The following is a 27,541-nucleotide window of genomic DNA, read 5'->3' as shown; positions in this document are numbered from 1 at the left end:
CCCATGAGAATAAGATTCACTCATTCCCTCTCACCTTCCCCTGTTTCCCCTCCACTGTAAGAGTCTTTTCTTTTCTGTTTTTTTTGTGAGATAATTTACCCCATTCTACCTCTCCCTTTCTCCTTCTCCTAGTATATTCCTCTCTCACCCCTTAATTTTATTCTCCAGATATGACCCCTTCATCTTCAACTCACCCTGTGCCCTCTATCTATCTATCTATCTATCTATCTATCTATCTATCTATCTATCTATCTATCTATCTATCTACCTATATATATTTTTCCCTCCAACTACCCTAATACTGACAAAGGTCTCATGAGTTACAAATGTCATCTTTCCATGCAGGAATGTAAACAGTTCAACCTTAATAAATCTCTTATGATTTCTTGTTCCTGTTTACCTTTTCATGTTCCACTTGAGTCTTGTATTTGAAAGTCAAATTTTCTATTCAGCTCTGGTCTTTTCATCAAGAATGCTTGAAAGTCCTCCATTTCACTGAATGACCAATTTTCCCCTGAAAAATTATACTCAGTTTTGCTGGTTTGGTGATTCTTGGTTGTAATCCTATCTCCTTTGCCCTTCAGAATATTATATTCCATGCCTTTCAGTCCCTTAATGTAGAAGCTGCTAAATCTTGTGTTATCCTGATTGTGTTTCCACAATACTTGAATTGTTTCTTTCTGGCTGTTTGTAATATTTTTTCCTTGACCTGGGAGCTCTGGAATTTGGCTACAATATTCCTAGGAGTTTTCTTTTGGGGATCTCTTTCAGGAGGAGATCGGTGAATTCTTTCAATTTCTATTTTGCCCTCTGGTTCTAAAATATCAGGGCAGTTTTCCTTGATAATTTCTTGAAAGATGATGTGTAGGCTCTTTTTTTGATCATGGCTTTCAGATAGTCCAATAATTTTTAAATTCTCTCTCCTGGATCTATTTTCCAGGTCAGTTGTTTTTCCAATGAGATATTTCATATTGTTTTCTAATTTTTCATCCTTTTGGATTTGTTTTACAGTGTCTTGATTTCTCATAAAGTCACTAGCTTCCAATTGCTCTATTCTAATTTTTAAGGAAGTATTTTCTTCAGTAATCTTTTGGACTTCCTTTTCCATTTGACCAATTTTGCTTTTTAAGGCATTCTTTTCCTCATTGGCTTTTTGGACCTCTTTTGTCATTTGGGTTAGGCTATTTTGTAAGGCGTTATTTTCTTCAGTATTTTTTTTTGGGGGGGTCTCCTTTAGCAAGCTGTTGACTTGTTTTTCATGATTTTCTTGCATCACTCTCATTTCTCTTCCCAGTTTTTCCTCTACTTCTCTCACTTGCTTCTCAAAATCCTTTTTGAGCTCCTCCAAGGCCTGGGACTGATTCATATTTTTCTTGTAGGCTTTGGATGTAGGAGCTTTTACTTTGTTGTCTTCTTCTGTTTGTATGTTTTGATCATCTTTGTTACCAAAAAAATATTCTATGGTCTGATACTTCTTGTGAGGTTTGCTCATGATCCCAGCCAATTACTTGAGTTATAAAGTCTTTATTAAAGCAGAGATCTGCTTCCAATGTGGAGAATGTACTGTCCCAAGCTTCAGGGGTTTGTACAGCTGTTTTCAGAGATACTTCTAGGGACCTGTAAATTTTCAGTTCTTCCAAGGTGGTATGATAAGGGGAGAGGTGTTTAATCCTTTCCTGGACTGTGCTCTGGTCTATGAGTGACCACAAGTACTCTTTCTGTCTTGGAACTGTGAGGAGGATTTCCTCTCCACCGTCACTACAAGCTCTACCATGCCAGCGCTCCTCCTTGCCCAAGGACCACCACTCAGAATGTGACCCAGATCCAAACACAGGCAAAGCAAGAGATTCCTTCCTCAGCACTGACAAAGAGAACCCTGCAATCCCCCTCTGATCAGCCACCCAATTCCCCATCAGTCTGTGGGCCAGAAGCTCAGGAGGCTGTCACTGCCTCAGGGCCACACTTGGAAATTGGGGCTGAGACCTAGCTCCTCTCTCACCGCAGTCACAGACTTTGCCCACTGACCTTACGAGTTGTCTTTGGTGTTCATGGGTTGAGAAGTCTGGAAACCACCACAGCTGCCCGTGATTCAGTCCTCTGAGACCTGCTCCAGATTCTCTGTGGCCTGTGCACCCACGCCAAACTGCGCTCCTCTCCCAGCCTGGCGCGTTATACCTTTCCAATCAACCATCCAGGTTGTCTTGTGCTGGAAATTTGTTTCACTCCGTCTTTTTGTGGGTTCTGCTGCTTTAGAATTTGTTTAGAGTCATTTTTTATAGGCATTTGGAGGGGTTTGGGGGAGAGCTCAAGGAAGTCACTGCTTTCACTCTGCCCCCTTGACTCTGCCCCATGCTTTTTGTTTTCTAGTCAACCATGGAGTAACTGAATTAGTATATCACTTTATGGACTTTTTGTCTTTAGGTCCCAAGACTGGGTTTAACCTGGATTAAATCTATATCAGTATAATAAAGACTAGTGTCATGCTGGGCTTCCACCGTGTAACAGCTTTCTATATATGTTTATTAGTATAATGCTCTAAGAGGAGATATGTATGTATATGTGTACATATATATGTATGCCTGCATGTTTATACATACAACATATGTACACACATACACATAGATATACATGTATACATTCTGCTCTATGTCTTTATCCCATGTATGTCGTCACATCTTCATATGAGTTTATGTCTATATAGAGATATACAGATATTCATACATAACAGTATATGTATATTTGCATTTATTTGTATTTATGATGTGTAATAAAACCTATTTGCTCAATGGCAAAGGACATTTTAAGGTATATTAAGAGTGGGTGAAATTAAATAAAAAATATTAGATTCATTTTTAAAGCTAGTTTAAATGAAGCTAATACCAAAATAATTTTCTTAAGCAATAAAAATCTATTTTTAAAGTTTTAAATTAAGACTATTCTCTCCCAACTTGTGTTTAGGGAGGTTGCATTTCACAAATTGCAGAAATTTCCTTCAGAACACAGTTGGACAGGTATATTCATTTGGATTATATCAAGCTGATTCTCCCAAGGAATTTTGATGGTGGGGGTTATTAACCTGTTGATTGCTTCTATTTTTTCCCAAAATGGCAGAAGCATATTTTAGCATCAATATCAGTATGGTTTTCTCATCAAATAATGGATAACTGGACAACTAAGCTCCTTTGCAAGAGTAGTGGGCTAACTCCATTAACCACTTAGGTGATTGCACATCCTTGAATTCTGCTCCAGGTTTCATTTTCCTCCACTCCTGCTGGGCAAGAGATCTCCTGGAGATAAGGTTAATTCCTATCTCTCTCTCTCCTCATGAGCTTTTGTTCCTCTTGGTGTAACTTACTCAAGGTTGTCTCTGATGATGAGATGAGGTCAATACTAGTGTTGACCTTTGGAGCTTAATTCCCTCCTTTCCCAGGAGGAATTGAATAAATTAAGAGCTGTCAATCACCTTGGCCCTGAGAGCTGACTGGGCATTTCCTAGTTATTCACCCAATCAACTTGACTTCTTTCCAGACCTCTTAGTCTCTTGCAGAGCCACTTCCTGCACCTGTCAATTCATAACTCTGATTAACTTATCAGGTCCAAAAAGAGGGATTTTTCTTTCCTTGAAGACATTTTCACTTATAATGTGAAGGTTTTTCTTATGCTTTAATTGAATTCTCTCACGTTGTTTCCTAACATTGCCAGGTGACATTTTCCAAATAAAACAATGACAGATGTTCTATTGCTGAGTAACTTGATGATTCAAGTGACCCGACAGCATCGGGGGAAAAGCAACAAAAATAGCTTTGCAAAATAACATGCCCACTTATGTGGAATGCATTTTCCAGACTTGGAAGAAAAGATGTCATCACCATGGAGTCGGGTGATATTTGGAGGTTTCTCATAGCTTGGACTAATTATTTCTGCCAGTGTCGTGACATGGTAAGACTTTTCCATTACTGGTGTAGTGGAAGAGTGTGGTCACAAAGACAGAGAGGGGATTAATCATACACCTGATAGCTGGGAAATGGGTTCCATATAGGCCAAGGAGTTCTTCCCTTTATTTAATTGATTCTCTCTCAGTTTTCTTATGTTTTCTGGCTGGAGTTCCAATAGTGTAGCATTTTGCTGCTAGCAGGTAATTATCTGTAGGTCATACTTTTATGAACCTCAACCCTATACTTCATATACAACTATAAAATTCATTTATCAGGTTTTCCAGTCTATAGTATATTAGAAGCTTTTTTTAAACTTCCTTACACTTAAGTAGATGTAGGGAACCACTCTAATGTTATCTTATATTGACTTTGTGTGTATCTTTTGTATCCCTATGTCTGTGCATATTGTCTCCCCATTTGGAATGGAAGCTTCTGGAGGCAAGGAGAGATTTCCATTTTTCTTGGAATCTCCAGGACCTACCACAGTGCCTGGTGCTCTGGATTCACTAAATAAATATCTATTGATTGTCTAATTGGTTGAATGAATAGGAACAAGGAATGAAGAGGTAGTCATATTGATAGCAGCTGGAGGTAACAACTATCAGCCTGACATAAACTAGAAGAATAATGATTAAACATCGAGATCAAAAGCAATGTGTGCACAGTTTTCTCAACCATTCAGGCTTCTATCCCCTAGAACTTTCTACTCTTGTATCAAGCTGGCATCCATAAAGATGATCCTGAATCATTTAGAAAAGTTAAATGCTTACTATGTTCCAGGTACCATGTTAAATAGTTTACAAATATTATTTCTAGGTGCTATTATTATTTCCATTGTTTTTTTTTACAGATGAGGAAATGGAGACTGAGAGAAGCTAAGTGACTTGAATAGTGTCAAAGAGATAATGAGTACGTGGGGTAAGATTTGAACCAAGGTTTTCTTAGCTCCAAGCCCAGTACTCTATTCACTCTGCGTTGTAGCTGCTTCTACCAGGAACAATATATTCATATGTTTAATACAGTTACAATAATTAGCTCATTTTAATTCTAGGGACAATATTATAGCCTCTAAGGTACACATGGTTCTCTCTACTTGCTTTAAGGAGTTTATTTTATATAAAAAGTTATAATAATTGCTTGGAATCTCCAGTTTATATATATATATATACATATATACATACACACATACATATATATGCACATATATGTATATATACATATACACATATACATAAATACATATATATGTGTATATGTATATATGTATATACTAACATTTAATCAGAGGTTGGACTCTCTGCCCAACTTTGCATATATATTTATCTCTAGTTATCCCCTGGCCTTTGGATAGTTTAAGTAAAATTACAGTTATTGGAAACACTTGGGTAACCAAATAGACTATTATATTATAGGACATATGGATGGTTAATGTGCCAGGGCACCGTGGGTAGTGAGGTGGTGCAATGGATAGAATGATGAGCCTGGAGTTAGGAAGACTCATCTTCCTGAGTTCAAATCTGTCCTCAGATACTTACTAGCTGTGTGACCCTGGGCAAGTCACTTAACCCTGTTTGTCTCAGTTTTCTCATCTGTAAAATGAGCTGGAGAAGGAAATGGCAAACCACTCCAGCATCTTGCCAAGAAAACCCCAAATGGAGTCATAAAGAGTAGGACATGATTGAAATGACTGGACAATAACAAGTGTAAAAGGACCAGCCCCTGATTACCCGATGGCCAGGTACGTTCTCATGAGGAAGTAAGGGAAGTAGCTCCTACTAAAATTGAAAGTACACGTGACTGTAGCCTTGGTACAAGGCTTGGTAGGGCAAAGTAGTTTATTTTGTTCAATGTTCAATGACTCATAAGCACTTCATTTAGGCCTAAAATCAAATTGGAACTGAGGGTATGGGTAATAGATAGCTACACCTGTCCTCTAGCTAGACACAAGGTGTGGGGAGAAAACAGATTATTTCTCAGGATTTTCTGGGTACCTTGGTATCAGCCAGAGTAGTCTGCTCCAATATGCCTGTAGAACCAATAGCCCTCCTCCATATCAACCTTCTCCACCACAGTTGGGCTGGTAGACCTGGGATACATTATATGACCTCATTTTTTCCTTTCCATTTGCAAAATATTGGATTCTCCAACTGGTTCTAAAGAAGCTCCTCCTTTTTAAGCAAATTCCTTATGGTATGACCAAGTCTTACACTCATTCACTTTGATTCAAGGAGGTGTAGAAGCCCTGCTCATACCTGATTTTGATAAGTTAAATCACTAAGGATTCTTTCCTAACAAAGGCAATTACTTTGAAATGTGGCAGGATAATCTATGATGCCTCACTTTTGACATTTACATATCTGGGTATTTTTGAATGCAAATTATATAGCCTATATATGTAGACCACTGTATGTATATATATGTACACATGTGTAGATATGTATGTATGTATGTATGTGTGTGGATATTTTTACATTCAGTTTTCGGCTTGACGCATTCGGATTTTCTAATGAGCCGGCATGAAAAGAAATGAACATCACTGGCTTACTCTGTCAGTTCTTTGACGTTCTGCTCCACGAGAGTTGGAGGCACGTTGGAGACGATGACTTGCATGTCCAGCTGATTGACCACAGACACCTGGAAAGCACCAATACAAGGGTCAACAGGCCTTTCCACGTGCACATTGGTATAACACAAAATTCCAAACCATGTTCTTGCCTTTCCTAACATGTCTAGACATAATATCTCCTCATTTTAAATTAAGAACAAATCAATTAAAAAATCTGTGCAGTTGTGTATTCATCAATCAACAAGCATGCTTTCCTTAATTATTATGCATCAGACCCTATTTTAGGTTTGAGACACAAATGAATAAGTGAAAGAAAATGTATTTCTTTCATATTAGGGAAGGGAGAAGGACACAACAATTGAAAATAATATCAATAATAATAACAGCTAGCATTTCTGTAGTGTTTTCATTTTTTTTTTTTGGTGAGGGAATTGGGGTTAAGTGACTTGCCCAGAGTCACACAGCTAGGGAGTGTTATGTGTCTGAGGCCAGATTTGAACTCAGGTCCTCCTGACTAACTGCCCCCTCTATAGTGCTTTAAGGTTGGCAGTGCACTCTGTGAGTATCATTTCATTTTATCCCCAAAACAACCCTGATCACCACCCTCATTTTATAGAAGAGGAAACTAAGACAAGCAGAGGTTAAGTAACTGGCCTGGGTCATACGGCTAGTAAGTGTCTGAGAGTAGATTTGAACTCAAGTCTTCCTGATTACAGGTTAAATTCTCTATTCACAGTGCCACCTGAGGCCACATGGCATAAGTAGTACGATAGTGGACTTAATGTCAGGAAGACTTGAATTCTAATGCATCTACTAATGGTAGATAGAAAGATAGATGATAGAGAGATGGTCTGTATACACACAAATATACTACATTTATGCAAAAATAAATGAAGAAAAGGGAATTACTCTTTCAGTTCTTTGAAATTGTGCTCTACAAGTGTAGGAGGGACCTGTCTGATTTTATTAATGCATTTTTAACCATAATCTACTCCATTTTCACCTCTGCCTTTTAGAATGCCTTGTTTCTTTCAAAACAGCTCAGGCATCACTCTCTACATAATGTCTTTCTCTCTTCCCCTGCCCCCAGTTGGGTAGGAGTGACATTTCCCTAAAAATAATATTTCTATGTTATCATTTATATATTAATTTATATATTTAATTTTTATTTACTGTATTGTTTCATTTACACACACATGTACATATTGTCTCTATCCATGGGCATTGAAATTTAGAGGGCATATGCTTTAAAATATTGCTTCTTAAAGATTGTGAATTAAAGAAGTAATTACATTATATGTGCATGGTACATGCATTCCTTTAGTAGTGTAGAAATCATTAAATGGACTAACTGGTTTGCTGTACCAATGAATTGAAATAGGATACTATCAGAGGGCTCATATGTTAACCAAATGTTAACCATTTATGACCTATTAATTGCCATTCCTTCTCAAGTGTTTCTTTTATTAATTACTTTTTGTATTATTTTTTACATCATGGATAAAAAGTTGACTGAGGTTTCCATTTCTTGCTGACTTGTCTGTCTTGGGAGTCAAATTTGCTAAGTATAAACCTGTTTACAGGTGACATGTCAGTTGATCAGAAGCAGTGTTTATGGTGACAAACATGACCACCTTCTTCCTCATTCTTATAATGTCAGTCTTGTCATCTTTAAGAAGGATGAACTTCACAAAAGAAAACTAATATTGGGAAAGGAGCTCTCATTTTCATTTTGTCTGAACAAACAATGACTGGATCAAAGTGGGAGACCTTGAGGATCTCACAAAGCTAAGCCAAACCTGTAGGACCTTAAGTTGGAAGGGATGTTTCAGGTCATCTAATTCAACTTCCAAAGGTGAAATGACTGCCTGGGACCACACAGGGAGTAGTAAGTCACTGAGCTGCGGTTCAAGATCAACTTCTCTGCCTCCTACAATAGTTTTTTTTTTCCTCCACATTAAGCTGTCTCACAACCATGGCACTGAGTTAACAAACAATTTTCAATATGTAAATGTATGAAATGATCTTAATGATTGTGAGAAATGTTATTTTCTTTCCCTTTACATCACAATAGATATTATTTTTAGTCTTGCCAGAACAAGAAAAGTTAGAAGTTACAATTAAATGTAACTTGGTTCCCTTCCCCACCTGCGAGATTCATTTTAGCATGTCCCTTTCCAAAAGCCTCTTCCACATGGGGCTGTCTTATTGTTTACAACTCCCTTTTGAAAAATATCAGTGTCTATCTTCTTGCTGTAATTGAATTTATCACAAACATATAAAGCTTTACATAAGCAAATGAGAAAACAAATGAGGGGATTTAAAATTGGTGCTGTCCATTTTGGCTGTGATGATCCAAGATTTACAGGGCATTTTGCTTTCATAAGGCATTTGCCTTATAGCCCAGGGTCAAACATACGCAGAACATGTGTATTCAGCACGTATTGATTGCTCCGCTACACTAAATGCACTGAGTATATGCCCACACACTTGCCAAAATTAACTTTCTGTACATTGATCACTGATCAAAGTTTCAATTTCCAAATCACCGCTCTGACCTGGGATTCTTAATGATTGGAATAGCTGGTCATGGTTGAGGCGACTGATTCAATCAGAAACTGCTGTCACTGATGTCGGCATGACTGAGCTCTGTGAATCACATTATGATTCCTTAAATTGAGTTTAAGTTTCTTTGCAAATCAATTTTCCAGAGTTTGAGGATATAATTGTTTATTCTCTTGCAAAGTTTTCTCGATATGAAAATACATAGCATAGAAACTTCATACTTGTTTTTGTGACATATTCCCTATCTAATCTTGTTGTCGGTATTTAATATTGCCTAGATGACTTACCTTTATAATATTTCAATTGCACCTGCTGAGGTGACTTTAGATTAATTTACCAAAGAATTGTGACCTTGTGGGACTTTTGTAACAAGAATAGAAATGACAACATTATACCAGGTAACACTCACAAAACTCATGAACATCCTGCATCTAGATCATGTTTCCTGCTTCCCAAGTCATTATAACCTTGTCCAGTGGTACAATAATAGTCAGTCCATTTGTCTATTTCTATTGGAGCTATGTATATGCAGAGTTAAGGGTATCCAAATGCATAAATACAATGGTGATTTTTCTTCTCCATTTTCTTTCCCTTCATTCATTTATTCATTGATTTTTTTACCAACTTTCCATGAAAATGGGTGGACTGAGGATCTTTGTATGTGTAATAACAACTGACAAAGGCACATATTGACCCAAAGTGTGCCAAGTTAGTTGCATAAAATTTCTCACCTTATCCTCACTGTTTGATGCTTAAGGAAATCAGATCTCAGAGAAGCTAAGTGACTTACGTATGGCTCTATAGCCTGTAAGTGTCACGGACAGGATTTGAACCCAGGTCTTCCTGACTCAAAGTTCAGCCCTACAGACTACACCAAGCTGCCACTTTTATCAAGGCAAAAGAACTAGGGAGCCAGTGTGGTACAGAAGAATGAGCAATACCTTTGGATTCAGAGGATCTGGATTCAAACCTTGCCAATGATGCTTAGTACCTGTTTTGATGATGAGCAAGTCATATAACCTTCATGAGACCCACTTTCCTCATTTATAACAGCAAAAAAAAATAACAAGCATTTATGTAGTTTTAATATTATGTTATGGAAATGCTTGTTTTATTCCATAAACATGTATTAATGTAAAAAAGGGAAAAGATAACTATCATTTATGCAGTGTTTTGATGTTTTCAAAATGCTTCAAAAATATCTGGTTTTATCCTCAGCAACAATGAGAGATAGGTGCTATTATTATTCCCATTTTACAGATATACAAACTAACTCTGACTTGTTTTGGGTTAAGAGACCAGGCATGCCAATTGATGCAAAAATGTTATTATAATTTCACTTTGAAATAACATTTTAATCTGATTGTATTTTCTTTGCCTTAAGGATAAAAAATGTGCTGCATCAATATTCTCAATATTCTTAAATTCCCTTCTTTCTAGGTTTTAAGTACTTCCCAGTCTCTCTCATGTAACCTCTCCAAGCTTATCATACATTACTCCCCTTCACACTTTCTATAGTCGAGCCAATCTGAACTTCCTGCTATGGCCAATCCATCCTATTCCCTATTTCTCTACCTTTGAACTTTGATTTACTGATAATTGACAAGGCACTGAGAGAAAGCAAGGCTGGTTTCCACCATTTTGGCTCAGCACCATGAGTGGATGGTGGATCTTAGTTCTTGGAAGCAACACAGCCATCGGTAAGATGACAGAACCATTGGTTGGATGGAATACAGAGTGATTCCCATTGTTTTCATTTCTGTTGGCCAACTATAGAGAAATCCATTTTCATTTTAACTCACTAGTAAATAAAACATTAAAACATGACCTTACCTATGAAAGGAAATTTAAAATTAAGACCACCCCCTGAAAGAACAAAGTCATATAAAAAGAAAATAGCAAACTAGGTTGTATTATCAAAATGATCCCAAGCAGTGCTTCTCAGGTTCTTTAGCCCATATTAATGAAGCTCATGATTGAAGGCAGAATCACATTTAGGGTTTCTAAAGAATTTCCGAGACATTCTTGGTCTCTTCTTTGAACTGAGATGTTTCAAATGCTATTTTTCCATGGTATATACTTCTTAACTTCATTGCCACATCTACTCCCCTCTCTTCCAAACCCTTCCCCCACCATAATTTCTCCAAAATTCTTTCTACTTACCAGGACATCAGCTTTGCCACTAAGTCCTTTCCCATAATCATCTGTTGCAACGACCTGGAACTTGAAGTAGGACCTTCTCATGTTTTTGAACAGCATGGCAGTTTTTATAAGACCTGTGTATATCTCCACCACAAATCCTTCCTTTCCCTCTTTAATTGGAGGTATGATAAGTCTGTATGCCATGGCGCTATAATTACCGGTGTCTTTATCAGTTGCCTGTGAAGAAAAGCAGAAGAGAAATTGAATATGAAGAAAAACTGTATTTATATTTTGGAAAAATGATTAATTTCCTTTAGTGGTGGAGTATGTAGTATATCATGTTAGGAGTCAGAAGAAGTGGGTTTGAATCTGGACTCTCTCACTTATGTACTTGTGCTAGGCAGGTGATTCAATCCAATAAGCTTAAATAACTCACCTGTACCATGCAGTGAGCTGGGACTATTGCTAAAGGCTTGCCTTTAGTTGATTCTCTGGGCCTCAATTTCCATCTCTGTAAAGTGATAAATTTGGACCAGAGGACCTCTGAGATCCCTTACAGATATGTAAGTGGTGATATGATTATACCTATTGAATGAAAGTTACACTACTTTTGCATCTTCCACATAATAGCTCTCAATAATAGCATTTTGTGATTTTGTAAATTTTAATTTTCTTTGTTATGAACTTGACAAACATCAACAAACATAAAAATTCCCTTAAATAATGAACAGAAAAAGAGGGCTGAATAAGATCACTTGAAACTCTGATATGGAATAGTTTTTTTTTTTTTAAAGTATATATTGAAGTTAACACTAAAGCATATTGCCTGCTGTGTGTCCCCTAACTGAACTACTCTGAGTACCTTTTAATGTTTTGTGGATAGTCATGTCTTTCTTTTAGTGCTTTACCCTGTGTAAAGGACATATTGCAACAGCCTCATTTGTAGGAAGTGCAAGGTTATTCTCTCACCCCCTACCCCATTCTATGGATAAGAAAACCAAGGCTAAGAGATGTTAAGTCATCTCAGGTGATATAGCTGTTAAATGATGAAGTTGGAATCTAAAACAGTTTTTATGATTCCTATTCTAATATCTTTTCCATTGCCTGCCTCTTGCTGTTTTTCTAAATCTGATTTTGTACCTTTCTATCTACCTACTTACTTACGTATTTATTTATTTTTAGATTGGACCTATGATTTTGTTGGCATGGGGAAAAGAAATTCTCTTTACTGTTGCAGATTAATGCCTAGGTAATGTCCAAATTTTCTTGATTGTCTACATGGTGGTTAAATCAATGAGTTGGAGGGCTGATTCAGTTATTTTCACTGTCTTCTCTGGCAAACTGGTCTGAATGACTCTGAACGCTTGTATAGAAACAAAAGACCCATATTGGTTGTTCTACGTTCCATTGGTTTCTGTGGAAGAAACCTGGGTTGTTATGTGTGTGTGTGTGTGTGTGTGTGAACCTGGAATGTTCCTCAGAGACCAATCCTAACCATACCTGACTGAAAATCAGGCTACAACATCTTTCCAAATTGGTCATGTCACAGTTTCTTTGAAGACTTTCATGAGAAGATAACTCACTCCTCTCCTCCTCCCATCAGGCAGCCCTGTTTTAGCTTTCCTTAGGCTTAATTGTTAAAAAGTTTCTCCTTACATTGATTCTAAATCTGTCTCTTTGTAACTTCCACCTATTGCTTCTAGATCTATCTTCTGGAAACAAGTAGAATATGTCTGTTTCCTCTTTCATTTGAAAACTATTCAAATACATGAAGAAAGCCATCATGGTCCTCCCAAATCTTCTATGGGGTGAACATCTTTGATTCTTTCAACCATTCCCCATATAGATTGAAGGTAGCTTCTTGGATGCCCCATCCCCATCCCTAGGATACTGAGCCAGGAGGGATATGGCCAATGCAGGAATTTGTTTGAATTGGCTCTCCATGTTTGTAATAGGCTTTATTTTTCTTGTTTTCTCAATAGGTGGGGGAGAGGGAGACTGGAAGGAGAAACAATTTAAAATGAAAAAAAAATTGAGTTAATTTAAAAACTGTAATTATATACTTTTTTAATAACCTTAGTGTGTATTAGTTTTAGGCCAGCCTCCTTCTTCCATAAGTCATTTGTTCAAAGTAATCCTGAGAGTAGAGGTCCCATGGGGTTGTAGGAAGAGTGCTGCTGGGCCTGAAGTGAGGAAGACTAGGCCTAAGTCTTAACTATGACACTTAATTAGTTGTGGAATTGTGGCCAAGTCACTTTACCTCTATGATGTTCAAGCATCTAGCTAAGCTTACAAGGTGGGGTCGTTCATGAGCAGCACTGGTCTAGGGAGTTCTCATGATAACAAAATTAACATTTAAAATTGAGATAGTCTCAAAGATCCTTTCTAGCTATAAATCTAGGATACTATGATTCACATTTTCTAGAGAGGGGACAGAGGCTCAGCATGGTTAAAACCGTTATCTAAGTTTTAGAGATGATATTAGAAGTTGGGTCTCTGCAGATTCCAAAGCCAGTACTCTGTCCACTGCCCCACACTGCCTTTCCCAGGAGAACATCATGCATAGTAGGAACAGATATCTGCACTTGTTCACTGGATTTCATTTGGAGGAAATATTTAAACTATGTGAGCCCAGTAAGATGTTTCAGACATTTATACAGTCCTGCCCCAAATCACCAGCTCATATTTTCAGCACCAAAGGGGACAGAATACTATCATTATTCTTTTTAAAATGTAACGATGTGTGAAATGATAAATAAAATGCATTTAAATTCAGATTTTAGCTATTTAAGATTTTTCCTATATTCTAATGAGCAAACATGAAGTCATCTCTATACTTGTTCAGAAATTGCCTGCAATCTTTGTGCTTCTAATGATTATAGATGGCTTCCCTGAAATCATCCATAATGGTCCAGATGAAATCCTAGAGAATATATGCAATCAAAGCATAAAGACTCAAGCTAGTTACTAAAGCAGCTGAAGTCAGTGGCTTATTAAGTTACATTTGTTTGGATGTTTTGGGTTTATTCACTTTAGTTTTCAATAAGTAACTGAACCTCCCACAATGCCAGACTTGGTAGGGAACTTAGAGGCCGTCTAGCTTAATCATCAGAAGAGAAGACTGAAGATTAGAGAGGAAAAGTGACTTGCCCCAAATCACGAATCATAGATTTCCAATTGCAAAGGGGCTTTCGAGGTCAACTGGCCCAATCCTTTCACTTTACACATGAGGAGACTGAGGTGCAGAGAGGGCATGGGATTTACCCAGTGCCATCCATGACTTAGAGTTGGACTGGAACGTGGAGGGCATCTAATGCAATCTTCTCATTGTACAGAAGGGAAAACTGAGATTCAGAGAGGAGAAAAGACAATGTCATAGATCTTAGATTCAGAATTGGAGCAGAGGTCATCTAGATTAATTTTTTTTTTCATTTTCCAGAAGAGGATATTGAGGGAGGAATCACTTGCCCACAATTTAAATTTGAACCCAGGTCCTCCATGCCCAATGACTTTTTCATTGTCCATGTCTCTTTATTTATTCAATTCTTTATGACACCACAGTTGCTGCTTTTACTTCACCAGATTTAGTTTTCAATTAAAATCAGGCCAGTGGCTTTATTTAGCGTGAGTCTTCTGAAATGATGGCACCTTGTAAACAAACACTGGGACCTAACATGAGTCATTTTTATACAGAAATATCAACTTTTTCTTCATAATTTTTCACAGTGCCTTTTCATTCTGCCATCAGAGAACATAAATTTACAAATAAAAATTCATACGCCTACCAGTCACACACACTAGAGTCATGCACAATTAAAAATGGAAGGCTTACTTTCTCTTATGAATTATAAGCAGTTCTGTTTTAAATATGCACATATGGCTCCTTAGGTAAGGGCTTTGAGAAGGAGGTTTTGAATCTCATTTAAAATCTATGAAGCAAGACTCATAAATGGCCAGCTTTGTCTTGTTTTTGGCATCTGGATCTATATCGCTTTTAATGTAATTTTGATTCTAAATTGCTTACGGGGTAGGGTAGGTGCAGGAAGATTTTCTAGACCTGCAGAGGACTAGAGCTAGGGAATCAGGTCTCTACAGTTACATATCTGGGTTCTAATTTGCCATTTACAACCTCTGGAATCTTGAACAAATACTGCTTCAATTTATTCAATGGTAAAATGAAGGGTTTGGACTAGATGACCTTTAATATCCTTTTGAACTCTAAATCTATAAGGCTATGTCCTCTGAAGTCTCTCCTGGATAGTCTAACTTTCTCATTTTATACCTGAGGAAGGAGTGGGAAATGAACTTGAACCCATAATTCCCACAGTTCAACCCAGGAATCTGGCCCCCTATTTCATAGCCCCATGCTCTTGTCACCACCACTACTTAATCATGTCATTAAAAAAAAAAAAAGAATTTTGATTCATTTTACAACTTTTTATCTTTGCATTTGACTCAAAATTAATCATAGTTAGAATTTCTTTAGTGTTTTAAGGTTGGCAAAGGATGTTACAAATATTATCACCTTTATTTTCCCCTAACAACAACCCTGGGAGGTAAACACAATAATTATCCTCATTTTGTGAATGAGGAAACTGAGGCAGACAGATGGTAAGTGACTTGCCCAGGTTTATGCAGCTATTAAGTGTCTAAGGTACGGTTTCAATACAGTTCTTCCTGACTCCATGCCCAATGTTATTCATACTCCACCACCTCACTTTTATTAAGCCTTTTATTTTATTAAGCCCTTATCATGTGCCAGGCATTGGCCTAAGCACCAGGGATACAAAGACAAGAATCCCCTCGAATAGCTTATGTTATATCACCATATGCTTTTTTTACCTCTGACCCTTGTTGTATGACCTCTGCTAAATTCTGTCACCTTTCTTCACCTCAGTTTCCTCATTTATGAAATAGTGATATTCATGTATATAGTGCCCACATTATAGGATTGGTTTGAGACTCAAATGAGGTATTGTATATAAAGGGCTTTGCAAAATTCACAATGCTATATAAATGCCAGTTATCATTATTATTGCCAAGTGTGCCACATTAGCATAACATCATATAGTTAGCAATATAATATGCAGTTTATGAATTTGAAATGAAAAGCCATTAATGGTGGAAATATAACTTAGAATAGTAGAATCTCAAGTTATAATCTACGTGCAAATGATCAGAGAAGGGATAATGGTAGCTTGGTCCTTTTGTGAGATTAGATCACGATGCTGAATGGCTCAAAGTTATGGAATACTGAGATCTTGAATAGTGAATAAAGGTTATTGGAGAGAAATATCAAAGCACATGGACATGCAAGCTATAATCCATTACTGACCAAGACATGCACAGGAGACATGGTGTCAAGGATGTCATCAGAAGTGTGTAAGACAAGGAAAGAAAATGGGCCAGTCACATGGCAAGAATAAAGAAAAACTGATGACCACCCCATGTGTTTCCCCACTATCCATGTCTTGACAACAGGCCTAGAGCAGAGCTTGCTTTCTTTTTTTAGTGTGTATCGTGGCTGTCAATCTGGCAAAATCTTGGTCCACTTTTTGAAATAATGTGCTGAAATTCATTGGAAAATTTGTAGGATTGCCAAGGAAACTAATTGTATTAAAAATAGTTAACAAAATGTAAAAAAAAAAAAAAATTCATGGATCCCAGGTGAATATCCCCGACCCTAGAAGAAGGCTTTAGTATACTTAGTGGAGGCCCTGTGGTGGACTTCTTGGAGAGTTTAGAAAAAGGTCAGAATGGATGGGCAGACATAGGATGGCTAACACCTATATCCTTGGGGAAATTGCCCAAAACTATGAGATCACAGATCTATCAAACACTGAAGTAAAGGGACAGGGAAAATCTATCATTGATTTTATATTCTGGACTTTGTTTTCTCAGGTTATGAGAAACCAGGGTTAAAAATCAAGTGTTTCGGTAAGGAGGAATTCACTCATTACTAAATCAACACTTGTTTCAAGGATCAGTGATCTTGGCTATGTGGGCACTCCCTCTAACGACCTGTTGAAATCCACCAGGACTTAGTTGTCTACCTTTGTGAGTAATTATGGTCAGTAAAGAATACATCACCTCCTGAGCATTGGTATATTGGTTAATCTAGTCCTCAGAGCACAGCCTGGGAACCACAGGGAATGTCTTTTTGGCCTCTCTGGATTTGCTAGAACTTCTTCTCCATTGGCCTAGACTTAAGTACTCAGAGTCATTTCTAGCCCACCATGAAACCTCAAAGGAGGACTTCAATGAAAGTTCTAATGAAAACTAAAAGTCAAAATTTGATCATAGTTCATGTTTTAAGATATCCAGATAGAAGTCTCAATCTGTGTTGACTGACTCCCATCAAGTCAGGATTTTCAATCTTTCCTACCTCCCCTCAGTGATGAACTTATAAGAAAGCTCCATAAATAAGGTCAGATGATCATAGATTTAGAGCTGGGAGGAAAATCAGAGGGCATTGAGTCAAAATTCTTAACTTTTACAGATATGGAAACTGAGGCACAAAAAGGTTAAATGACTTGCCCAAGGTCATGCAGTTAGTATGAGAAGTGGAATCTGAATCCAAGTCTTTCTGACTGCAGTTTGAACACCTTATTAACTACACAATACCACCTCTCTCAGATCAGTTGGAGTATTAAAATAGTTATCATTCATCAGCTGATAACCAAAGTTTTACATTGCATCCAATAAAGGAAAGACAATGAAGACAGAATTCCTGAAATGACAAAGCTGACATCCAAGTTGTGGTAAATCAAGTTTTCTAAAAGAGCACTGCTTTGCACCCAGATTTGACTTCATCACTCTGGCCAGAGTCATTAATATCTGATAAAGGTCACACAAGAAGAATGGATTTCACAGACTGTCGGATAAGCTTCTTATGGTGTGTTATGCTTGTCAGGCAGTGAAAAGGGAAGGCACCAAACTGTCCACCGAAGTTACTCCGAGAGTTAATGGCGGAAACTTTGAAGATAATCAACTTAAGTTGGGATAATTATATTTCTAAATGAAAGCTTACAGCCAGGCAACCACTTACCCTCTCATAAGATTACCCTAGCAGTGACTTTTCTGGAACTCGCTCTTTGGTGAACAACATTAAGAGAAATGATTAAATAATGGCTTCTGTAGTGCAGGTGAGTAGGTGAACCCATTAATTTTTAATGGCAGAAATCTATATTTTTTCCCTACATTGCCTAAATGACAAAAATGGAAGCAGAAATATTAGTGGGGTAATTAGTATCAAAGAATCTTTGAAGGTCACCAGAAGTTTTCTAATTATCTCTGTCCTTTCCTGATACCTATTGGGTCATGAAAGTGTTCATCCAATCAGCTGCCAGGCTTTACTGAATTTTCACAACATGGCTTCATTCTTTTCTTTCTCTTTATTCTCATGATCACTGTCCTCCCTAATTCAGGCCCCTTTCCCCTCTCAGATTGCTGTAATATTCTCCTACCTGGCCTCCCTGTCTCCAGGTTATTACTCACACAGTCACCATATTGATCTCTAATTGCATGAGTCTTACTATATCACTACTGCTCTTGAGCTTCCTTTACTCCCTATCACCCCCAAAATAAAGCATAAGATCTTTCGTTTGCAATTTTTAAAACCCTTCACTATCTGTCTCTACCTTCTCTTTCCAGACCACCCATTATACCTGCCCCCACCCTAAAAACTATTGACCTGCTCAGACTATCTTACTTGCTGCTCCTCATACACAACATTTTGTCTCTCCCCTCAAAAGCTTTCAGCAGACTGTCCTTCCTACCTGGAGTGCACTTTCTCCTCACCTCAGCCCTTTGTTGCCCTATTTGTTGTTATTGTTGTCCTTAGTATTCTAAAAGGATGAAAAAAAAACCATCACAACAGCAGGGTCAAAGAGCAGTGTGTCTGACTGTGGCTGATCAGACCAATGCCAGCTCAGAAGGTTCCACTACAGGCCAGGCACACGTAGCGCATGTGAATGCTTGAGCTGGAGATATCTCTAAATCTGTGTGCCTCACATTTCTCTGGAGCTTTTGCAGCTCTGCTTTGCTCGTAGAGCACAAGAGCTTTGATGGGGGCACCATGCTGGGTGATCTTGTGCCAATGTCTCCTATCCTTCACAATCAATCCTGAAGTTCTTCAGAGAAACTTCAATAGTGTCCTTGTATTGCATCTTTTGACCTCCGTGTCAGTGCTTGCCTTGTGTGAGTTCTCTGCAAAATAATCTTTTAGGTGAATGTACATTTTGGACAAAGTAGTCAGCCCATCAGAGTTGCCCTCTCTGCAGTAGAGTTTGAATGCTTGGAAGTTCAGCAGGAGAGAGGACCTCAGTGTTAGATACTTTATCTTGCCAGGTGACCATCAGAATCTTCCCAAGACAATTTCAATGGAAGTAATTCAATTTCCTACAATGTTGCTGGGAGACTGTCCAGGTTTCATAGGCATACAACAATGACCTTAGCACAATAGCTCTGTAGCTCTGTAGACCTTATTTGGGTAGGCAGCCTAACACTTCTTCTCCCCCACACTTTCTTTGGAAGCTTCTGAAATACTGAGCTAGCTTTGGTGATGTGTGCATCAACCCCATTATCTATGTATACATAGCTAGAAAGTATACTGCCAAAAGAAGTAAAATCCACAGCATTCAAATTTTCTCCATTTTCTGTAATCAATGGTTGCATGTATGGACAGTGCACTTCTGGCTGGTGGAGAACCTCTGATTCCTTGGTGTTAATTGCTAAAATCTGTGCAAATGGCAGAGAATCAATCTATATTTTGTTGTGTTTCACCCTCAGAGGTTGCATTGAGTGTACAATCATATGTGAACAAAAAATCATGCACCAACTCTCCATCCACTTTAGTCTTGGCTTAACTTTTCAAGTTAAATAATTTACTGTCAGTGTGGCAGCTCACCTTGGTTCCATTTTCATCCTCATTGAACGTGAAGACCATATCACTGAAAACATCATGTTAAAAAGCATATGAGCATGCACACAACCCTGCTTCACTTCACTGGTAACTAGGAAAGCACAAGAGCATTGTCTAGAATCCATGCAAGCATGTCAGCATGAAAATGGAATATAATAATGATGAGCTTCTCTGGGCAACCACATTTTGCCATGATCTTCCATAAGCCCTCACGACTGACAGCATCAAAGGCCTTCAAACATTGTGTACAGATCTCTGTTCTGCTCCTGGCAGTTCTCCTGGAATTATTGGGCAGCAAACAACATGTTGACTTTTTCTTGGACTTTTCTGAAGCCACACTTGGCCTCTTCTAGGATGGATCAGCCTATTAAGAACTCTGACAAGAATCTTGCCACCAGTGATTAAGAGAGAGCCCCCCCCCCCCACCATGGTTGTTACAGCACAACCTATTTCCTTTACCTTTATAGTTCTGGACAATGGAGGCATTTTTGATCTCCTGGGGGATAACCTCTTGTCGTACAACCAGGAAGATTTCAGTAAGCTTTTGTATAGACCTCCTTCCTTCTAGACCTCTGAATGGCATCAGCACCAGGTGTTTTGCCACATAAGAGGAGCCTAATGGCATGCAAAACCTCTTTTTCAGTTGGAAGTTTGAGTAGAGAGGGATTGATTTCAACCTGAAGTAAACAGTCAAAGGCTTCAGCATTGATTGATGACTGTCTGTTGAGAACATGATGGAAGTATTCAGCCCATCCCTCCAGGATCACATCTTTGTCACTCATCAGGGTGGCTCCATCAGTACTGAATAGCTGAGATGCTCTAAAGGTCTTTTACCTCTAAATAGCCTTCAGGGCATCATAGAAGAACTTGGGATTGTTACTGTCAGTATAAAACTGAATCTCACCTGCCTTCTTACTGAGTTGAGTCCTGTATCTGTCTAAGCTTCATTTGTGCTTTACTTCTGATAGAGTTAAATGCTGCCTTCTTAGAGATGGATGATACGTCCTGCTGGCAAATCCTGTGGAGTTCTTGTTTTTCTTTCAGTAGTTTCTGAATTTTCCCATCATGTTCATCAAGCCAATACTGATGTTCGTGAGTGTTCTGGCCCAGATGAGCAAATGCGGTACTGTGCACCAAATCTCTGGAAGCTGCCCACTCCTTTTCTACTCAGAATGTTGTCCTCAGTCCCTTCAAAGGTAAACTCAAATGCCAGCTCCTATTAGAGGTTTCCCCCAGAAAAATCCCTTTGTACTTCTTTTGTGTAGATTGTGTGTATACATATCCTCTTTTTTTCTTCCTGATATAATGTAAGCTTTTGAAGAGCAGCAATTCACTTATTTTTGTTTGTTTTTTTTAATTCTTGAAACCTAGAGTACTGCATGACATAGAGTAAACAATTTATAAATGTACGTTGAATTGAATTTAAAAGTGAATAAAGAAAACAGCATTCAATTTTTTTTTTCTGTAAAAGATCTGTGATTCCATTCATTCAATAAACATTTAATGAGTGACAACTTGACAGGTATTAAGATACAAAGAAAAAGGCAAAAATGACTTGACCCTGTGGAGTTTATATTTTGGGGGGATAGGAGAGGAAGGGTTAACTAGTACACAGATGAATAGAGGCAATAGATGTATAAACCCATAGTAATTTTGGTGGTGGAGGTCAGTAACAATTGTAGGATATGAGGTCAGACAGACTTTGCTCATATAGAAGACAGCACTAGAGCTGATCCCTAGTCTAAGCATATTTCTCTCCATTTTATAAATGAGCAACCTGAAGCTTAGGGATCTACAGTCCCATAACTAGTGTGGGTATAATACTTAAACTCAAGTCTTCTGACTGCTTTCATTCACCAGAATGGCAAAGGTAGCTTGATAGAAAACCCAAAGTTCATTTTCATTCTATGATAACTGATGAGCAGAGTGATTTATGTTCCTTGAAGAAAGCTTAGTGTTCCAATCAATCAATCAGTCAATCAATAAGCATTTATAAAGTTCCTTTTATGGTCCAGGGACTATCTATGGTGCTGAGGATACAGAGATGATATGAAACAATGTTTTTCCTCAATGAGTTTACATCCTCTTCTTGAAGACAAGACACAATATATATAAATAAATAAAAATTAAATACAAGTTAAATTTTGGGGATTGGGGAAGGTTACTAGCAACTAGGAAAGCAGGCAATATTTCACATAGAAGATAATGCTTAAGCAGAGTTTCATAGCTAACAAGGGATTTCAAGAATTGAAGGTGAGAATTATGCATTTCAGGCATGAGGGACAGCCTATGTAAAGGCTCAGAGATGGGAGATGGACAGTCAAGTGTGAGGAAAAGCTAGACAGTCATTTTGGCTAAAGTATAGAGTGCTGAAAGAGGAGTGACATATGATAAAGTTTGAGCATGGGTTGAGGCCAACTTATGAAGGACTTTAAAAGCACATTTCATCCATAGCTTTATGAAATGTTTTGGAGATGGGAAACAAAACACTGTGTACAGAGAATAAAATAGTGTGTACTTGTGAATGACAAGTGGTCCAGTTTGATTCATTACTGTTTGTATTCCCTTCAGGTCTTCTCATTTTCCCATTCTTATCCACCCCACAAATATTCCCTAGAGCAGGGGTGCTTGACCTTTTGGTTCCATGGACCCCTTAGGAAGGTTGGCAAAACTTTTGGATCCCTTTTTGGAATAATATTTTTATTTATTTATGTTTTAATTTATGGAATAAGACAAGCATTTCCATGATAGTATAATAAAAAGAGGTGATTGATAATGAAACTGCAAATCTCTTATATACAACTTGCTATTCCTTTTAGTTATCATGTAAATATCTCTTTTTTTCCTTTTCCCCCCTCCTTATCCCTGCCCTGGAGATGGCTACCATTAGACACAAATAGACACACACACACATATACACACATATATGTATATATATATATGTGTGTATATGTGTGTGTATTTAATCTAAGGGTATTAAGAGGTCAAGTGACTTCCATATGGTCCCAGAGCTAGTGTTTCCTGGCATATTGATGGAAATTATCTTATAGAAGATCAGAACATATATATATGTGTGTGTGTGTGTGTGTTTATGCATACATATACATATATATGTATATATACATATACATACATACATACTTCTATTTATCACTTCTTTTTCTAGATGCAGAGAGCATTTTTAATATGTCCTTTATAGTTAATTTGGGTATTTATAATAATCAAAATGACTTATTCACTTACAGTCATTCTTAAAACAATATTGCTGTTACTGTATTCAATGTTCTCTTGATTCTACTCATTTCACTCTTCATTATTTCATTCAAGTCTTTCCATGTTTTTTCTAAAATCATTGACCTCATCATTTCTTATAGCACAGTAGTATTTCATCACAATCATATACCACAACTTCTTCAGCCATTCCCCAAATGACTGGCATCCCTGCAATTTCCAGTTCTTTGCCACCACAAAAAGCTTTTTTATAAACATTTTAGAACAGATAGGTTCTTTTCCTTTTTCTCCAATCATTTTTGGAAATAGACCTAGTAGCAGTATTGTTGGGTCAAAGGTAGTTTAATAACTCTTTGGGCATAATTCCAGATTGCTCTTCAAAATGGTCGGGTCAGTTCACAATGGAATACTATTTTTTTTTAAATACATAAAATGAACCAATCATCAAGTATTTCTGGGTACTTAATATGTGTCAGGCACTGTGTTAGAAACACAAAGGAAGGCAATTATTGAAATATAATTATAAAAATTTAAAAACCAGTTCATGGACACCAAATTAAGAAGCCCTGCCCTACAGGATTCATTATATGTAAAACACAATGATAAGTACTAGAGATAAAAGCCAAAGTTGAAAAAAATAGCTCTTGCCTTCATAGACTATTGGAATCTACCCAATGGATCACTGCCAGTCCTAGCTGGATTCACCAAGCAGCATGAATTCCTTTCAAGAATCAGGAGGAGAGTGAAAATGGACTATTTGTAAATTCCATTTGAAGCATTACATGAATCAAAGACAAATCTTGATGAGAGAATCTAGCTAATGTGGAAATGCTAGAATCACAGCAGAGACCAAAGAAATGGAGAATGTAGTGTGAGCTTTAAAGCTGACATCCTAGCCACAGGTTGCTTCTAAGTTGTAAATGTCTTATTCCAAGCTAGATTTAGAGCTAAAAGGGGTTTTAGATGTTATTGACTCCAATTCTCTTGTTTCATAGGTGAAGAATTGAGTGAGGCCCAGAGAGACAGAGTCTTGCCCAAGGTTATCCAGGTAGTTAATGACAGGACAAAAATGTAAAGCAAGTTTCTCTGACTGCAAACCTGGAACATTCTCCATTTCACTTCATTCCTTGAATGTATGGAGCAGCATCAAAAAATATAGGTCATAGATGTTGAGCTGTAATTGACATTTGAAGCCATCTGGGCCAGCTCTCTCATTTTAGAGAAGAGGAAACAGCCAAGAGAGTTTAAACAACTTACCAAGCTCACTCGTTAATTAACTGGAAAAGGTAGAATGTGAACCCTGATACTCTTTTCCAGACCCATCACACCTTCCACTTCCTTTCAAATAGCTCCCAGTTTGATCTATTAATCTCCAAAGAGTCAAAATGTAGAAAAGTTAAATCTTTTTTTTAAAAAAAGATCAAAATATGGGGAACTGTCTGTATAGAAATTCCTTGCACTTACCCAGATGAGTGACTCCTCTGTAATTTACAGCCTTAGTTATCTGAGGGTATTAAGAGGTCAAGTAACTTCCATATGGTCCCAGAGCTAGTGTTTTCTGGCATATTGATGGAAGTTATCTTATAGAAGATCAGAACATCTTCAGAAAAATCAAGGAAAACCACATTTTAAAAAGTCTTTTACATTTCTTATATATTAAGGACATCTGTAAAAAATGGATATAATCCTATTTTGTTGTAAGATGATGAAAGGTCAGAGATGACCCACACTGTGTTTATATTCCAGGTCATTTTTTCTCATTTTAACATTCTTTCTATTTTTAAAATGTTCAAAGAATCTGGAACATGTTAATTTCCTTATTTTACTGCCCTACATTATTGTTTGTATAATGGCTTCCATTACACACATTTCGAGTTCAGTACTGAAAAGAGAAGCACAGTGGAAAACACACTAAACTTGGAGCCAGAAGTCCCAAGTTCAAATTGAAGATTTGCTATATGTATCCTGTTTGTTAGGTATATGTAAGTCCCTAGGCCTCTCTGTGCCTCAATTAGCCCCCTTGCAAAATGAAGGAATTGGATTGGAAAACTTCTCTCTTCTAGCTCTAGAGACATGATCTGAATTCCAAGTTTTTGTTCAATTCAGTTAAACATGCATATATGAAGTACCTACTATGTGCCATACAATATGTTGGGCACTGTGTGTACCAAGATAAAAGGTTCTCTGCCCTCAAGAAGGGTACATTCTATTCCCGATTAAAACATTTGTCTACATAAGCACATATAATCATCTCATGTAATTTTAAGTTTTATAAGAAGAAAAGACATGAGAGTTTCTTGATATTAACACAGATATTATGAGAATACATTAAAAATTAGTTCTGTGGGGAAGAAAGACAATTCATTTCAATCTTAATTTATAGTTTCAAAATGGCATTTAGCATTTTCACTTTGAGGAGGTGATTGTTTTTAACATCTAGAAGTATGTTTCCCTGTGGTAAAGGTCTCAGTGATATCTTTCTAAGAAATGGCTAAGCTCTATGCTTAAACAGGCAAGGTGGATCAAATGTGGATTTTAATAAATGTTCAGGCAATTCCACTGATTTAGACATTGGTTCTCCTTCTGGGTGGACCCATGGCCCAAGACAAGGCACTCAGCTTCTCTATAATTATCTTTCCTTTATATAATCTTCATCTGAGGATTTAAAATATGAATAAATCATTATTTGTAGGATAATCAGAATGCATAGATAGAAATATCAGAGAAAATACTACACCAAAAATTCAACATTAGCCCTTAAATATATATCCATGACCTTCCATGAGTTTTATAAGTTATTAAATATTTTTAAATATTTAATTTAAAAAATATTTAAATTTAAATATTTTTAAATAAGCTGGTTTTTCACATAGGAGATGGAGTTGATAGCCACCCATTTTTCTTTCAAATCAGAGATTGAATGTTTCATAGGCTCACTGATTTAGAACTGGATCTAAGAACTCACCAAATCCAACCTCTTAATTTTACAGAGGAGGAAACTGAGACCCAGAGACCTTAAGTGACTTGCTTAAAGTAACAAAGGTAATGAATGAGTGTGCTGCCTACAGGGTTCTGTGACTTGGAATTTGCAGAGCCATTTTTTACTATTCTTGTTCACAGCTAAAAACCAGTCTAGGGTCGTGTAGTCACAAAAGCACTATACTTAGAGTCTAAATTTAAGGGCTGCTCCTTTCATTTACTTATCATTTATGTAACTATGGGTTTCTAAGTCTTGAATTACTCATCTGAAAAATGGGGATAATGTTGCTTGTACTTCCTACAACAACAGGGTTGTTACAAAGAAAGACCTACTAGAACTGTAAGCTTCTATAATTGTGGTAATAATAATAATAATAATACTAAAAGCTCATGCTGATACAGTACTTTAAGATGTGTAAACTACCTTACATACACAGCATCTCTTTGATCCTGTAAGTGCTGTTGTTCATATCTTTTTACAGGTAAGGAAACTGAGGCTTAGAGAGTTTAAGTGATATTTCCAGAGTCACCGAGCAAGTAAGTGTCTAAAGAGGTATTGAGCCCAGGGGTTGCAGATTTCAGGTTCAGTGATCCTTCTACTATGCTTAGCTGTCTCTCTGAGGCATATTAACTATATATTTTTTTCATTATGTGATCAACTTGATTTATCAAATTCATTCAAAATTATTAAGCACCTATTATGTACAAAGTACAGAGGCCTCTAAAAGATTACTTTATAAAATAAAAAAATGACCAATAAAATATCACTGTCCTTAAAGAAACAGTTCATTCACTGAGAGAAAAGAGCAACCTAACAGATTTGGAACCTCAAGGGATATTCATAGTCATATAGTTCAACTCATCCACTTTGTACATATTAACACTGAGGCCTAGAGAGGTGAAGTTACTTGTCCAAGATCACACAGCCAGGGTTTGAACCAATTCTCTGCTGCCTCCTGAGGGAATTCACATTTGGTCTAACTGGGCAAATAAATACCTACAAGAATTAATTTTCTTCACAATTAAATACTTTCTTGTTTGCTATAGTCTGCACTGTGATGTCAATATGGATAGCATTTCTTGGGATTTGTTCTAAAATTCAAGAAAACTGTTGTCTCAGTGTGTGCATGCGTGCATGTATGGCACATATGTGTTTAGGTGGGGGGTGATGGGATGACATGAACAAACTTAACTTTACAA

The 27,541-nt window shown here is 37.3% G+C and overlaps 1 protein-coding gene across 1 annotated transcript in view; it reads right to left on the bottom strand.

Moving 5' to 3' along the window:
* Window positions 1–27,541, bottom strand: part of PCDH15 (protocadherin related 15) — a 1,147,277-nt gene that overhangs the window by 63,332 nt on the left and 1,056,404 nt on the right. The window contains exons 27-28 of the mRNA XM_027840684.1: window positions 11,230–11,445; window positions 6,481–6,569 (exon numbers count right to left, since the gene is read on the bottom strand). Coding sequence (XP_027696485.1) covers window positions 6,481–6,569; window positions 11,230–11,445 — 305 coding nt within the window. The remainder of the gene's footprint in view (window positions 1–6,480; window positions 6,570–11,229; window positions 11,446–27,541) is intronic.

This window comes from Vombatus ursinus, unplaced genomic scaffold (genome assembly GCF_900497805.2).
Source record: "Vombatus ursinus unplaced genomic scaffold, bare-nosed wombat genome assembly UNPS02014847.1, whole genome shotgun sequence".
Taxonomy (NCBI): domain Eukaryota; kingdom Metazoa; phylum Chordata; class Mammalia; order Diprotodontia; family Vombatidae; genus Vombatus; species Vombatus ursinus.
The sequence above is the reverse complement of the archived record's forward strand: the minus strand, read 5'-3'. Positions and strand labels throughout refer to the sequence as shown.